General features: G+C 35.6%; 2 protein-coding genes across 7 annotated transcripts in view; both read left to right on the top strand.

Moving 5' to 3' along the window:
* LOC136041024 (rho guanine nucleotide exchange factor 3-like) overlaps window positions 1-667 on the top strand; it is a gene marked incomplete in the record, with an annotated part of 42,331 nt that extends 41,664 nt beyond the window's left edge. The window contains 1 exon segment of the mRNA XM_065725540.1: window positions 1-667.
* An 8,018-nt stretch (window positions 668-8,685) lies between these two features.
* The window catches only part of LOC136040849 (mothers against decapentaplegic homolog 4-like), a 90,640-nt gene continuing 82,439 nt past the window's right edge, over window positions 8,686-16,886 (top strand). For 2 of the 6 annotated variants that reach the window (XM_065725217.1, XM_065725215.1), the window contains exon 1: window positions 8,795-8,816. In XM_065725217.1, coding sequence (XP_065581289.1) covers window positions 8,810-8,816 — 7 coding nt within the window. In that variant the 5' untranslated portion in view covers window positions 8,795-8,809. The other 4 variants (XM_065725219.1, XM_065725218.1, XM_065725221.1 and 1 more) reach the window with 4 other exon arrangements.

Genomic DNA, 16,886 nt, shown 5'->3' with positions numbered 1-16,886 from the left:
TATTGTGGAGGGCTCAGCATTTCCCATTTCCCAAATTGCCAGTTTCCAATTCCTGTTTCAAGGTATATCTCCTGGTGCAAAGCGCCCAACTTTTAGCAGAGGGAGGGTAAGACACCGTTTCTGGAGAGATTTAAAATCTGTCAAAAGTACTTTTTAGGCTATAATATTTAAGCTTTCGTTCTTTTAAAAGTTTATTCTTAGTTTTTTCGATCATTGAAGTCTTTATTCTTTCAAAAAATCTAGGAACTATTGGCTGAAATATCCTCCTGAGCTTCCCCCCCCCCCCGTCCAGATTTGTAAAAATGTATTTTCGCCTGCATTTTTGTGAGTTAAAGCCCCTGTGCTTGAGAATATGAAGTTGATTCTCATCAAGTGAAATGTACTCTTTCTTTTTATCAATCGTTGAAGTTTCTCTCTTTCAAAATTTAGTCCAAATTTCAAAATTCAGGCCAAAAACTGAACTATTGGTTAAAAAATTCAGTTGTCAGGCTTCTGTGCACGTTGATAATTTTTCTTTTTTTTTTCCTCTTTGTTTTTCTCTCACTGAGTGGGACCAATTTTGCTATTTTCACATAAAAGAGAAATAATTTATACTTGTGTGTCATTGTTCATTGAAGTAAAAATGTCAAGATATTTGATTTGCAATAAAATTAAAGCATTGATCGTCTTCATGGCTTTGCGTAGTCTGTCTAGTATTTTCTTTGGTAAACTAGTGCAAAAGACGAAATTAGGGTAGAATGCTACTACCGGCAATGCTGTTTTTCGTGGAAAGTATTCACCAATTTCTTCATCTTAGCTGTTTTTCTGCCGTCCTAACAAAAATTCAGTGTAAAGTTCAGTGGGGTTTATTTTAAAAAAGAAAAGGAAACGAAGTAAAATAACACAAAAGACACTGCTCTGTTGCAAAATTGACATTGAGACCCGTAAATACAATTACTTATCATTATCATGCAGAACGGCTCTCACTTCACTCCCAACTTTTCACTCATTTTTTCACGGATACATCTTCTTAGAAACGGGGGGAGAGGAATACTGCACCTTTGGAGTTTGTTGGATTTCCATTTTATTATAATATCGTTGAGATTGAACGTTTAAGTACTTTTGTAACCTTTACTAATCTATTGGAAACGAATATCTATGCCGAAGACATAGAGATTTTCATGTTTATCGCTCCCCCAGAACTATATGTTTAAACTAGCTGCTGGTGAAAATGAGAGGCGCAAAAAGGACTGGGCTTCACTTGATTTTTTTACTCGCTTTCCTCAACTCACTGCCGTTTTTCTTTATGTATTTATAATCTAAATCAGTTTGATGTTTATGTTATGTAGTTGAATCCATTTCGCGCCCCTTGTGTTGTATTCATAGATTCTCGAGAGAAATTTTTTTTTACTTTTTAATACATTTTGAAAACTAGTTTAAAAATAATGATTATTGTTGAAATACTGGTGAAATTATTCATCAATTTCTTCATCTTAACTGTTTTTCTGCCGTCCTAACAAAAATTCTTAAGTATCAAGTTCAAGTTCAGTCGGGTTTATTTCAAAAAAGAAAAGGAAACGAAGTAAAATAACACAAAAGACGGTGCTCTGTCACAAAATTGACGTGGATACCCGTAAGTATAAATATTTATCACTATCATGCAGGACGGCTCTCACTTCATTCTCAACAAAGCCCCATGCCTCCTCCACAATTACTTATTATTACTCTTACTATCGGGTTCCTCCCTCACTCCCTGGAAGCACAATCACCTCACCTAATTAACTACAAAAATATAAAAACAATCTTAAATGCTAAATTTATTTTAATCCAAATTAACTTCTTATTATTTGACCTTTCAATTATTACTTCTTTAAATTTTTTTTGAAGGACCCAAGTTAGCTTAAGCATCTCAGCTCTTGCGGAAGCATGTTCCACTTTATAGCGCGAGTTACATCCGGGGAAAAATCCGAGTGCACTGTTGGTCTTCGTCTCACCCGAATGTCGAAAGCATATCGGATGTTTAGAATGTCAACCTAAAGAGATTGCGGAAAGGATATGGAAGTGACACAGAGAATAACCTAAAGACATAAACTGAGCATGACAGATGGTAGAGTGAACCAAGATAGAGAGAGAGAGTCATTCATGCTTACAAACATTTTCAGTGCACGTCTGTGGATTGAATCAAGTCCCTTCAGGTGTGATTTGAACGTTGACTGCCACATTGTCGCACAATATTGGAAATGAGGTTTAAGAAGTTCGTTTTAAAGTAGACGAATTGTTTTTTGTGGAGATATGTGCTTCAGCTTCCTGATAATGCTAAGATCGCGGGAGAGCTTCATTTCCACAGCCTGGATGTGGTGTAAAAAGGATAGGTTTTCGTCCAGAAGGACACCTAGATACCTGGCAAAACCCGTTTCTGGTCGCCTAATCGTTCCTCGAAAAGTCGTAATTCCAGTTGTTGAAGAGCTCCGATCCTCAAAAAGCATATAAGGCTCTTATAGAAAGGGTGGTCCTATAAACTTTGGAGGGGGCCCATTGGATTGGTAAAATTTTGAAATGTATCCAATAAAAATTTTGAAATAATTATTTTATTCAAAATAGCCCTAAGATCATATAACAAAGCTTTTGGGGTTGAAACGAATCCCCAGAGCCTGGCGACAATGGTTGTAAATTATGTGCCGGAGTATTTAAAGTTTTTATATAAGGATGATTGTATAACCTTAGAGTAGGCTCATTTGGTTGAAAATTGAAAGTTCTACTTCTTTTTTAACGTCAAAAGTGATTAAGGGCAACTACCCACCCTCACCCCTCGAATAACCCTCTTTTCAACAAACGTATCTGATTGAAATCGGGAGTATCTGTTTTGTTCAAAATAGTCCAAATAATATATAACAATTACTCCAGGGTTGACACAGCCCCCCAGAACCCTGGGTCAAGGGATGTAAGTTACACCCTGGGGGCATGTAAGGTTTTCATGGATTGGGTAGTCGTCTAAACTTCAGATGTGGCTCTTTTTATTTCAAATTGGAAGTTATAGGTCCCTTTTCAAGAGTCAAAATTGATTTGAGAGCAAACAGCTCCCAGACCACCACTCCCATCGTTTCCCTATACATATCCATTCAAAATTTTCAGATAGCAATTTTGTTCAGCATAGTTGAAGGGTCCGAACATTATGTCTTTAAGGATAACACCCCCCCCCCACATGTCGTGTTTTGCCGAAATGCATCCAATATAAATTTTGGAATTGTCATTTTATTCAAAATAGTCCAAAGATCATATAACAAGGTTTTTGGGGCTGATACAAACCACCAGAGCCTTGAGGCAAGGGCCATCAGTTATGCCCCTGGGCCATTTAAAGTTTTCAAGGAAGGGATAGTTGTATAAACTTTAGATACGCCTCTTTTGGTTGAAAATTGGAAATTCTAGTTCTCTTTTGAGATTAAAATGTGATGGAGGGCAATTAGCCCCCCTCCCAACTTCCCTTCTTTTCATCAAACGCATCTGATAGAAATTGTGAGGTAGCCATTTTGTTCAAAATAGTCCAAAGATATATAACAGTGCCTCTGGGGTTGACACAACCCCCAGATTCCTTAGACAAGGGCTGTAAGTTATGCCCTGGGGGAATATAATAATAATAATATTTTATTGTTAGCTTCTGTACACAAAAAAATGCACTAAAGAGGGGTATAAGAAGATGAAAAGAAAAACAAAAAGTCACTGACAAAAAAAAATACACACAATTCTTGACAACTTCAACTTTCAAACATTTTTCAGCATCTAGTTCCAGTTCCAAAATTGTGTTCAAGAGTTCGTGTGACTACCTAATTAGTCCATTCACCTCATTGACTCCACAAAAATATCTTCAGCTAAAAGTAAAATATCCTGCAACCAGCTAATAATGGGTTCTTCTTATGAAATTACTTAAATCTAATTATATGTTGTGGGAAGTGCAGGTACTTGAGCTGCCTGTCCCCAGCAGTTTAAGGTCTATAGGCCGGCCGGTACCTATACGGCTCTTTTCACTCACTCCTGTTCTCTTCATGCTCTAATACATGGATCAAACATTATAAGATATCATAACTAGCGACGCTAGGCATTTGGTAGAAGGCAAGTCAGTGGAAATTCGGTTTTTCTGTCGCAGTGGTCAGCAAATCTACGTGACAGTTCTTTCATTTTTTGACCAATCTCAAAAGCACCCTACCGTCGTAACTATTATGTCGTAAATGTAACTACAACGAGTCTTAAAGGGAATGCTAAGAAATACATACAGAGCCTAAAGAACAGCGATCGGATTTACTTTTTATGAAACCCAGAGAAAAATTTCCAAATAGGTGTCAAAACAACACATGCGGTGCAAAAAACGCATTATATAACCGACCACGGGTTCTCTTATCAAACCGGCCCTTTACCCTGGCGAGAAGACTAAGAATTTCTTAGTTTCAATATAAAGCTAATATAAGGCTTTTGTGAATTGGTGGTCGTATGAACTTCAGTTAGGACTCATTTTATTTGAAATCGGAAGCTATTGTGCCCTTTTTGGAGTCAAATGTGATTTGAGAGCAACCATCTTCACCCCCCTAACATTCATTATTTCATAAAACAAAGTTTTGAGACATCTATTTTTTCAGCATTATTGAAAGGTTCTGTAATTTGTGCGTTTGGGGATGTCAAACCCCTCCTTCTACAAGGCCTCAGGGAAAGGGTTGTAAGTTAGGCAATTGAAGTTCCCAAAATACAAAGGGTATCAAGGTGGTTCTTTTGAACTAAATCAAAACATGTTATGTGCATATGGTTTGTCTAAAGGGCTTAAATCAGGAATGACTGAGTATATTAGTTTGGAACTTTAAGGAAATGATAAGCGTGATGATCAATTGACCAAAAGTTTAGTATTTGCACTCTACTACTACAACTATCACTGCTTTTACTGCTAGCACAACTACTACTACCACTACTGTCACTAAAGTTAGTTCTTCTGTAGCAAGTACTACTAAGGCTGAGGATATTGAAATAAACATGTGAGGAAACGTTGAGGGGAAAGTATGAACTAAATCAAAACATACTAGTCGCATACAGATCGCTGATGCAGGAGTATCAACAACATTTGTAGAACGGTTTAGCATGTCAAGAGGAAACTTCAGAAGTATAATGAGCAGGATATTCAGTTGACCAAAAGGAAAAATGTACCTGTTACTTCTGTTATTAATACTGCTGCTACTGCTGTTATTACTAATAATGATAATACACTATTACTGCCACTTTGTATATAATATCCTACGACTATATAATAATAATATCGAACGACTATCACTGCAAATATGATACTAGTACCATTGAGGCTACTCGTATGAAGGTGAAAATTTGACTGAATATTGAGGGGCAATTTAACTAAATCAAAACACTACGTGCATGCAGATTGTCAAAAGGGCATCCCTCAAGATTGGATTTGGGTATTAAGTTGGAGCTTTCAGAGAGCACTAAAAGGGGGAGATCAATTGGGTAAAAGGTAATATATGCATGCCACTGCTACTACTGCTATTTAACTACTCCAACTACTAATTCAATTGCAGCAACTTGAAAGGCATAGAGTATTAAGATTAAAAGGGGGTCAAAAGTGCCCATCATCAATATTTTGGAATGGCTTACTATGTCAGGGTCAAACTCTGGGGGCATCATGAAAGGGATGTTCAACTGACCAAAAGGCAACATGTACATACTACTATCAGTATTAAGGATGTTGCTAGTACTGTTACTACAACTGATAATAATAAAACACCAACAATGCGGCTACTTCTCCAGCTACCACCTTAAATATGGTGATAATAGTACTATTAAGGCTAAATCTATGAAGATAAAATTTGATATAATATCGATAGAAAATTGGAACTAACAAAAGACACTATGTGAACTTGGATTGTCAAAATAGCGTATCTTAATAATTAATTTGTATATTATTTTAGAACACCCGGAGAATTCTTAAAGGGGAAGATCTATTGACCAAAAAGGCAATATGTGCACACTACTACTAATACTACCACCACTCCTACATTTACTAGTTCTACTGTTACTATAGCTCCAATTACTAGTTCCTTTGCAACTACTTGTAAGGCTAAGAGAATTAAGATGAAAATTTCAAGAAATATACGAATATAAAGGTTATCAAAAGGGTCTATCGACATTTTCATAGCAATGTCTAATTCGATCAAGTTGAGTACTATTACTACTGATGTGACTACTATTACATTTGTATCTAGGGGTATGAAGGTTAAATTTGCAAAGAATTTTTAGGGGGGAAAGTAAACTGAATCACAAAAATTCTTCTGTAGGTAGGTTGTTAAAAGGGAATATCAGCAATATCTCAGGAACAGTTTTGTGTGGTATTAAGGTGAAATTTTAAGGAACATTTTTGAAGATATTGGATTAAATAAAAGCGAACTATGATCATGTAGAAAGTCAAAAGGGTGACAAAGCGATATCACAGTAACGACTTACATTATCAAGTTGAACTTTCAGGGTAAGTTGTGGCAGACTTTGAACTAGCCAAAAGACATCACGTGTAAACTTCGATACTACTTCTACGGTTTCCGCAGCTAATAACAGTTAAGGTAATATAAGTTTTCACTAAACTGTTGAAAACAACAACATGAATTTGAAAAACATGAGCAGATCATAGTTAAAACTTTGACAGGCTGTTTCTTTCAAAACGTTCACGAAGGTCTTCTAATTTATTTCTCTGAAGGCTTTGTACAGAAAAAAACAAAATCATTCTAAATAAACTAAATGATAATTTGCTGCTACATGGTAAAACTGACCTAAGAATTTAAAGCAATAAAATGAAATCTTATATCAAGTGCATTGGGATGTAAAAATTCTAATCTAAGAACTTGAAAATATTTCTTCCTATAATGCTATTAAATAAAAAAAAAACTATTTTTTTTTAGCTGAAAGTAAGGAGCGACATTAAAACTTAAAACGAACAGAAATTACTCCGTATATGAAATGGGTTATCCCCTCCGCAATCCCTCGCTCTTTACGCTAAAGCTTTTAATTGTTTTAAAAAGTAGAATTGTGGCAAAGAGTCAAACTTCAGCGTAAAGACCGAGGGATTCCGGAGGGGACAACCCATTTCATATACGGAGTAATTTCTGTTCGTTTTAAGTTTTAAAGACGCTCCTTACTTTCAGCTAAAAAAAATTAGTTTTTTTTTTATTTAATTTCTGAACGTTTTTGAATTAATGCATGTTTGGTTTTGGCTCTCTGCACATAAATTATTAAAATTAAACTTGTATATTAATTCTTTTTTTGGCTAAATGGCTTTCTCTTAGTTTTGAACAGACGATTTTGAGAAATAAGGGGTGGAGAAGGAGGCCTAGTTGCCCTCCAATTTTTCAGTTACTTAAAAAGGCAACTAGAACTTTTAATTTTTAATGAACGTTTTTATTAGTAAAAAATACACGTAACCTAAAAATTAACTTACGTAACAAACTTTCATAACCTTATATTTTTATTATGTATACGAGGGGGTTTGTACCCTCGTTAATACCTCGCTCTTTACACTAAATCGTAAGTTTTGTCCCAATTCTTTAAGAATGACCCCTGAATCAGAAAGGCCGTAGAATAAATAGTTGAAATTACTAAAAATACTTTAGCATAAAGAGCAAGGTATTTATCTCCTCCTAAATACCTCGGTCTTTATGCTAAAGTATTTTTAGAACCCCTCATATGCGTAATTATCTCTGTTCGTTTTAAGTTTCAATGCTACTTCTTCCTTTCATTTGAAAAAAAACGTTTTCATGTTTATTTTTCATTGTTTTCTTATAGTAATGCTAGAGAACCCTGCGCCCTTTTCATTGAATTTTTCTTCCCCCATAACAGATTCCTCCAAGGAAAGATCCTCCAACATAGCCCCCTCTCCTCAGCCCCACCCCCAAACAAAATACAATCCCCCTGAAAACGTCTGTACACTTCCCAATAACCATTACTATATGTAAACACAGGTCAAAGTTTGTAACTTGCAGCCCCTCCCCCAGGGATTGTGGGGGAGTAAGTCATCCCCAAAGACATAGTTATTATGGTTTTCGACTATGCCGAACAAAATGGCTATCTCCAAATTTTAATCCGTTGACTTTGGGAAAAAAATGAGCGTGGGAGGGGGCCTAGATGCCCTCCAATTTTTTTGGTCAACTAAAAAGGGCACTAGAACTTTTCATTTCCTTTAGAATGAGCCCTCTTGCGACATTCTAGGACCACTTGGTCGATACGATGACCCCTGGGAAAAAAAAAAAACAAAAAAAAAAAAAAAAAAAACAAACAAATAAACACGCACCCGTGATTTGTCTTCTGGCAAAAAATACAAAATTCCACATTTTTGTAGATAGGAGCTTGAAACTTCAATTGTAGAGTTCTCTGATACGCTGAATCTGATGGTGTCATTTTCGTTAAGATCCTACGACTTTTAGGGGGTGTTTTTCCCTATTTTCTTAAATAAGGCAAATTTTCTCAGGCTCGTAACTTTTGATGGGTAAGACTAAACTTGATGAAACTTATATATTTAAAATCAGCATTAAAATGCGATTCTTTTGATGTAGCTATTGATATCAAAATTCAATTTTTTAGAGTTTTGGTTACTATTGAGCCGGGTCGCTCCTTACTACAGTTCGTTACCACGAACTGTTTGATCCACGTAGCGATCATCATTTGTAATTCGGCCTATAATGCCAAATCATTGTATTTTAGAGCCTAATCTTTCACATCTTACTTTTTTAGAAGAAGTCTAATATATTCTTTTCCTGAGTGGATACAAGTAGGGTAAGTGAGTGTGCTAAATTATTTTATGCCAGGTTTGTCTGATATTTAAGTAATATTTTCAACAAATAAGCTGCTAGGTAAAATTTAAGTTAAATATTGAGCAGTTCAAATAGCCTGAATGATCTATGAATTAAGTGCACTCAATGGCTTTATTATGCTCTTTCTCAATATAGACTAGGCTAGCTAATTCTAACTGAAAATATCAAATTTCTTGGTGATATAATAGAAAAATTAGTAAAATTCTAGTTGAGAGACTTCTTGCTATATCAGAAAGAGGTTAGGTTAGTAAAATAAAACTTTCAGGGATGGGTCTACAGGCTAAAGTATATACTGGGAATGTATTTTAAAGTACCCACCTCCACTCTTTCTCCCTCTAGAGAGCCCTGAAATTTGCCTACATGACAGGTTTATACCTATTGAAATTTTGACAAAACAACATTTTACCTTAATTTTTAAATACCAGTTGTTTTTTTGCTGCCTTTTAAAAATATGAAAATAGAAAACTTTGTATAGAATCTAGGCCTTTATCTAGTCTCAGTTGGGGATGTGTGCAATATTTTTAAATGTTGGTAATCAATTAAGAATTGAATGGTAAAGTCCTGCTTTTCAGATCTGATCTCTGCCTTACAATCAATTTTACCCATTGATCCCCAAGTCTCCAATCAATTGCCTTTCTTTCCCTCAAAACCTGCCATAAAGCAAACTGGGCCAGTAGCCTATTGTTTGAAAGTGCTTAGTGTATGCTCCTTGTGAGTTGGGAACCCCTGTACTGACACACAGTAGGAAAGTTGATCATTCTATCCACCCTATTTTTCTGGATTTTAAACTTTGGTAAAATTCTAGTTAATTGACTTCTTGCTATCTCAGAAAGGGTTTAGGTTAGGAAAATGAAACTTTCAGGGATGGGTCTACAGGCTAAAGCATGTCCCAGGAATGTATTTTAAAGTACCCACCTCCACTCCTTCTCCCTCTAGAGGGCCCTGAAATTTGCCTACATGACAGGTCTATACCTATTGAAATTTTGACAAAACAACATTTTACCTCAAATTTCAGTTACTAGTTGCTTTTTCTCTGCCTTTTGTTCTAGAAATGCAATTCCTGTTATTTGAGTAGAATTTTGACCCATATCAATGTTTTTTTTTTCAAAATTTTGAAAATGTATTTGCATATCTTTAAAACCTTATAAAATAGAATTGAGCAAAGTTATGAAGCTGAAAACAATTTTGTTGTACTTCAATTAAACAGAAGATCTATTTTCCAAGGTTTCACTTTTATAACACACATATTTTTAAAGGTCATCAAAGGTCAGGGTCCCACTAGAGGGAGAAGGAGTAGAGGTAGTTGCTTCAAAATACCTTCCCAGGACATACTTTAGTCTGTAGATTCATCCCTGAAAGTTTCATTTTCCTAATCTAAACCCTTTCTGAGATAGCAAGAAGTCAATTAACTAGAATTTTACCCAAACTTTTAACAAAGATAAGATACATTTAGATATGGTTTTACAAAGATACATTTCTTTTGGTTGTACTTAGATAATACATGAGTACCAGAATTGCACAATACAATTTTTTTCAGTGGAATTGTAGCAGCTGATAGTTGAAAAACAAGTTACCCTACTCAAGTTAACCTTTAAAACAGATAAGAATACATTTCATTTGGTTGTAGTTTAGATAATAGGGTAAGACAACCAGTACTGGGACACTTTGATCACTCTGTCTATTCTGGGACATAATCTTTGATTGGATTACAACATGTCCATGGACTACTGGGACAAAAGACTTTAATCTTGGACACCCAATCCATACATTTTTCTGGGTTGCTTTCAAAAAACCTGTTGTCTTTTATCCCAGTATTGGACATGTTGCAATCCAACCAAAGATTCTGTCCCAGAATAGGCAGAGTGATTGAAGTATCCTAGTACTGGTTGTCTTACCCTACCTCAATTCAGAATTACACACATACAATTTGTTTCAGTCAAATTGTAGCAGTTGAAAGATCAAGTTACCTTACTCAAGTTGTAATAACAAAAGTAAGTAAATTCTGTTTTTTTTTGGGAAATAGGTTTTGAATTTTGCTTGGAAAGCTTCAGAAATCAAACATAATCTAGCCTATAATGAGCATATTCTCACATGATTAGATTCAAGAAGTTTCTATTATGCTAATAAAATTTACTGTGCTACTTTTGGTTTACTGGCGTTTCAGACCCCCCTCCCTCTTTTCAACAATTTAGGGTAAAGTTTCTAGCTTAGTGACTTCTTGCTTTCTCAGAAAGAGGTTAGGTTAGGAAAAGTATATCCCAGTAAAGTATTTAATGTACTCACCTCCACTCCTTCTCCCTCTAGAGGGCCCTGAAATTTGCCTACATGACAGATCTATACCTATTGAAATTTTGACAAAACAACATTTTACCTTAATTTTCAGTTACCAGTTGCCTTTTCTCTGCCTTTAGTTCTGAAAATGCAATTCCTGTTATTTGAGTAGAATTCTGAGCTATATCAATGTTTTTTTTTTTCAAAATATTAGGAAATGTATTTGCTTATCTTTAAAACCTTATAAATTGGGATTAAGCAAAGTTGTGAAGCTGAAAACAATTTTATTGTACTTCATTTAAGCAGAAGATCTATTTTGCAAGATTACACTTTTCTAACACAGGTATTTTTGAAGGTCATCAAAGGTCAGGGCCCTCTAGAGAGAGAAGGAGTGGAGTTTGGTACTTCAAAATACCCTACCAAGACATACTTTAGCCTGTAGATATATCCCTGAAAGTTTCATTTTCCTAACCTAACCCCTTTCTGAGATAGCAAGAAGTCAATCAACTAGAATTTTACCAAAAAATTCAAGTAGATTAAGTGAATAACTGGCAAAGTACTGGGTGTCTAACCCAAATAATATTTTTTCTTTTGCAAATTCAATTTTAAGCCCTTTACAGACCCTCAAAGATGACACCATTTTTCTTATTTTAGATATAAATAATTTTTTAGACCACACTGCTTTTCCATTTACAAAAAAATTAAGCAAAGAAAAAAAAACAGGTTAAATTTCAACAAAGCAGTGAACAAAAATAAAATAAAATAAAAAACTACACTTTAACTAAAAGAATAAAAATACTCCAAATATTTTGGCCCATGTCCAGGGGCCTTTCTCAACAGAAAAAAAAATACAGCCACCAATTTAAAACCTTTAGGACATCACAAACAAAAAACCATGACAACTAAAACACAACAAAAAAAATATATGTAAACAATAAAATAAATAAGAACAACTCATGTTATAAAACTCCCAGCACTGATGGTAATAACTTTAGAACAAAACCAAAGCAAATATTTATAATGAAACCATGGGTTCCTTTCCTCTACAACAATCCATGTATAAATGGGAATCTATTATAAATGAAAGTTATATTTACATGAACAAAACAAAAGGTGGCATTACCAACAACGCTTTAAGCAGCCCGAAGTACTGGTTCTGCCTGCCTACCAGTGGGTAAAGGCAGGCATACTTAGCAGCCCCTACCCCTGGGGTGTAAGAGGGGACTCATCAGGTGAGACCTATGCTAATTTTAATTTGCTCCTGCTTTGTTATTTGAAATTTGCTGCTAGATTGTGAACCATATCCTGCCTTATACCCAGCCTGCCATATACTACTGCTTACTCTGTACCTGTCTTGTTGTTCACATTAAGTAAGTAATGAAAGGTCAAATCAAGCCACCCCGTGAACTTAGGTCAGACAGCTCACTCCAATTCTCTGGATCAGAATCTGTCTCAGAGCAAATACTCATCCTGACTAGCCACATGAATAATATAAAAATTAAACACAAAATGTTAGCAGATTCACTGCATCCTGACAGCCTTAAATCTTCAGTGAAAGGGTTACTTGATGACCTCATATTGGCCAAGATCTCTACCCAGGTAGATGAGGCTGTGACGAAAATGAAAGAGGAACAGGCATTCATTCAACATGATGCCACTATTTCTTCAGATAAGCTGGATGCAATCAAGCAGGATGTGTATGCTGGCCTCAGTCTAGATCTTAGTAGTCTAGTTGATAAGACCCTTGAAAGCTATAATAAACGCATATCTTCAATTGAATCTTCTTTGACTACTCTAGGGTCATCAATGAAAGACCTTGAGAGCTCTTTCAAGCCTATCCAGTCTAACCTGGCAAGATTAAATGATCGTTTTGAACAGCAGGCTTTGAGCAACCAAATTATTGTCTTTGGGGTGAAAGAAGATGCCCCCATTGAAAACACTGAAAGTCAGTTCATGTCACTATGTGCTGTGAAATTTCCTGGCATACCAATTACCCAGTCTGATGTTGTATCAGCCAAAAGAATTGGCAAACCATCTGCCAAACCCAGACCCATAGTTGTAGAATTTTGTAATTTACGAATTTGCCAACTGCTTCTCAGACAAAAGAAGGATTTGAAAGGATCTGGGACACTATTTTCTGAGATGCTTACAAAACCACGCTTACAGCTTCTTTCATATGCCAAGTCAAAGCTTGGTTTACGTAATGTTTGGTCCAGTAAAGGTGATATCCTGTATAAAACTCAGTCTGGAAGAGTAGTTAAGTTCAGTGATCAGGATGAAATTGATTTGTGTGCTGCAAATGCAGAGAATTGAAGTGATGGATTTTAGTTCACTTTGTTATAATATGTTGAATTGTTTTTGTATGAATTTATTTTATGTTCTTACATTTTTCCTTTTTCACTCTTTACTGTCTTCACATAATTCTGACTTGTGCTATATTATGCTTTGGGGCAATACCTTGGATGATATGTCCCTTCCCACTAATATTGCTCTATGTTTGTTTGTGATTCTACCACCTTCATGTAGTTTGCTTTCTGTTTTACTCTTGTCATGTCAGCATACTTATAGCTCACATAATTTTAACTGGTTACACATTATATTTTGTGCCACTCCTTTAATTAATATGTGCCTTTCCACTGATTTTTCATTATGTTTGTTTGTGATCCTATCACCATCATGTTGCATGGCTTCTAGAACGTTCTTGTTATGTCTGCACACTTGCAGCTCATCGAGTTTTGACTGGTCCCATATTATATTTTGGGCCAATATTATGATTAATATATGCCATCCTACTGAATTTTTTTTATTTTTGTTTTTGACTCTCTCACCTTCATGTAGGCCAATTTCTATCATATTTTTGTCATGTCAGCATAATTGCAGCTCTTATAATCTTGACTGGCTCCACATTATACTTTTGGCCAGTACTTTGACAAATTTATTTTGCCTTAATTCTACCATATCTTTGTTCTGTGTGTTCACATGCAGATCACATAATTTTGATTGCTCAAATCTATTTTGGTCTTATACTTTGAATATTGTGTGTCTTACCATTGATATTTATTTGTATTTGTTTGTGTTCCTATCACCTTCGTGTATGCTATTTTCTATCACACTTTTGTCACGTCAGCACACTTACAGCTCACATAAATTTTACTGGTCCCATATTGTAAATTTAGCCTATTCTTCAAATATTATGAGCCATCCTACTAATGTCTCTTTATATTTGTTTGAGATCCTATTGCCTTTATGTAGCCTAATTTCTGTCATTGTTTGTCATGCCTTAACACTCACAGCTCATCTTTTCCTGATTGGTGCCACATTATTTGACCCCTTTCTTTGGTTAATATCTGCCATCCCACTGATATTTCTTTTTCTTTGTTTATGATTCCATTACCTTCAAGTGTACTATGGATAGTGTGTCATTTGTGAAGGTTTTATATGTCTGAGATAAATATGGGTGATTTCTCTTTCCTTATGAATTCTTCTATTCTTAATTCAGTTATATTTGATCAACCAAGTAGTGCTGGTAAACAAGAGGCACACACTTCTGACCCTCTCCTTGAATCTATGGTTAGTTCTAGCTGTAATTATCACACCACCAGTGATTATTGTGATAATATTATGCCCTCACTCTCTTCAAATAGTTGCTTTAATGTTTTTTGTTTGAATGTGCGTGGGATAAGAGATAAGTGGGACACTCTCAAATCGTATCTGTGGTCTGATAATTCTTGCCCTTTTGATGTCATAGGCTTGACGGAAACATGGTTATCTGACAGTGATAATTTTACAGCTTATGACATACATGGTTATATTGCTATTCATGTCCCTAGAATGGTAACAAAGTGTTCTGGGGGTATTTCTTTGTTCATAAAATCTAGTATTGAATTTTGTAGAAGATCTGATCTTGAATCCTTGTTTACATCGGTGGTGTCTAATAGTAGGACAGTTTATTCTCTTGTTATTGATCTGAAAAGCCAGGTTGCATGTGATACTGTTTGTTTGTTTTATAAGCCCCCTCCTTTTCCAACACATCTGTTCTGTGATTTGCTTGATCAGCTTTCTGGTGTGGGGACTTTCTCTAAAAAACGGATTTGTGTTTCGGGAGACTTTAATTGTAATATGTTAAATGTTGGATCAAATGATGAATGTGACCATCTTTTTGATGTATTTTCTTCTTTTGGGCTACTTCCTTCAATTTTTTTTCCTTCACGCGTTGACCCTTCAAGAAATTTCTGCCACTTTAATAGATAATATTTTCACTTCTCTTTCTCCTAATTTGAAGTTCTCGTCTGGTCTTGTTTTCACTGATCTTTCTGATCACTTCCCTATTTATCTATCACTATCTGTGCCTAAAACAGAGATTACTGTGGATGAGAAAGGCAAGTCTTCTTTTAGAACTTTTACAGATAGAGAAATTTCTAATTTAATACATAGTCTTCAGAGTAATGATTGGTCTAGTGTTCTTGAAGCTAATGATGCTGATTGTGCAACTAGATTATTTTTGTGTCGTATGGGCACTCTGTTGGATAAGCATTTTCCTCTTAGAAAGAGGCCAAGGAATTTTACACCTAAATGCCCATGGATGTCTAGAGGTCTGATCAATGCAACCCATATGAAGGCGTCTTTGTTCAAGGCTGCATGTAAAAGTAAGACACAGGAAGATCTTCTGAAGTATAAACATTACAAAAATGTGCTCACTTCTTCAGTTCGCTTAGCAAAAAAGCTGTATTTTTCACGTCGAATTAATGAGTGTAAAGGGAATTTGCACAAGGTTTGGACTGTAATTAATGAAGCTCTCTCCCGTAAGAAACTCAAACAATCTTCCCCATCTCTTTATAGGAAAGCTGATGGATCTGTTGTGGATAAAAAATCCTTAGCAAGTGCCTTCAATTCGTATTTCACCACACTTCCCTCAGTTCTCATTCCACCCCTGAGTAGAGTAAGTTGTTTTCCTATGACAGAGAAGTCTTTTTTCCTTTCCCCATGTAGTACTACTGAGATTTCTATTATTATTTCTCAACTTCCAACTAGTTGTTCAGTTGATAGTTTTGGTTTGAGTAATAATGTCCTTAAAAAAATCAGTCAGTTTGTTTCTCATCCAATCTCACATATAACTAACCTCTCTCTTTCTTCTGGTATTTTTCCTCATTTATTTAAAGTTGCTACCGTTGTACCCTTGCATAAAAAAGGTGATTCTTTTCTAATTTCAAATTACAGACCTATTTCTCTTCTTCCCGTCATCTCAAAGGTTGTTGAAAAAGTAGTGTATCGTCGACTCTCTTCATTTGTATTTAGTACTAATTCGACTGCTGGAAATCCTCTCATCACTAACCATCAGTATGGTTTTCGTCCCTCATTCTCTACCTTGCACGCACTTTCTGATGCAACTGAGTTTGTGCGTGTTAATCTGGACAAGGGCTTGTGTGTTTTGGGTCTATTTCTCGACTTTTCTAAGGCCTTTGATATGGTTGACCACAATGTTCTTCTGTCTAAACTATCTTTATTTGGAGTGCATGGAGTCCCACTAGAATGGTTTAGGTCCTACCTCTCAGAGAGATCTCAGTATGTTTTGGTTAACTGTACTTCTTCCTCTACTTTGCCTGTATTGAAAGGTGTCCCACAAGGCTCTGTGCTTGGTCCACTTTTATTTCTAATTTACATCAATGATCTTGTTGATGGTCTTCATCCCCATGTTCACCCTGTTCTTTTTGCTGATGACAGTAACTTTTTCATTGCTGCGGTGGACCTGCCATCTGCCACTTCTATGGCTCAAGGTCTTCTTGATAAAATAAA

Source organism: Artemia franciscana, chromosome 21, assembly GCF_032884065.1.
Source record: "Artemia franciscana chromosome 21, ASM3288406v1, whole genome shotgun sequence".
NCBI lineage: Eukaryota > Metazoa > Arthropoda > Branchiopoda > Anostraca > Artemiidae > Artemia > Artemia franciscana.
Note: the sequence above shows the minus strand (reverse complement) of the source record. Positions and strands in the feature narration are given on the sequence as shown.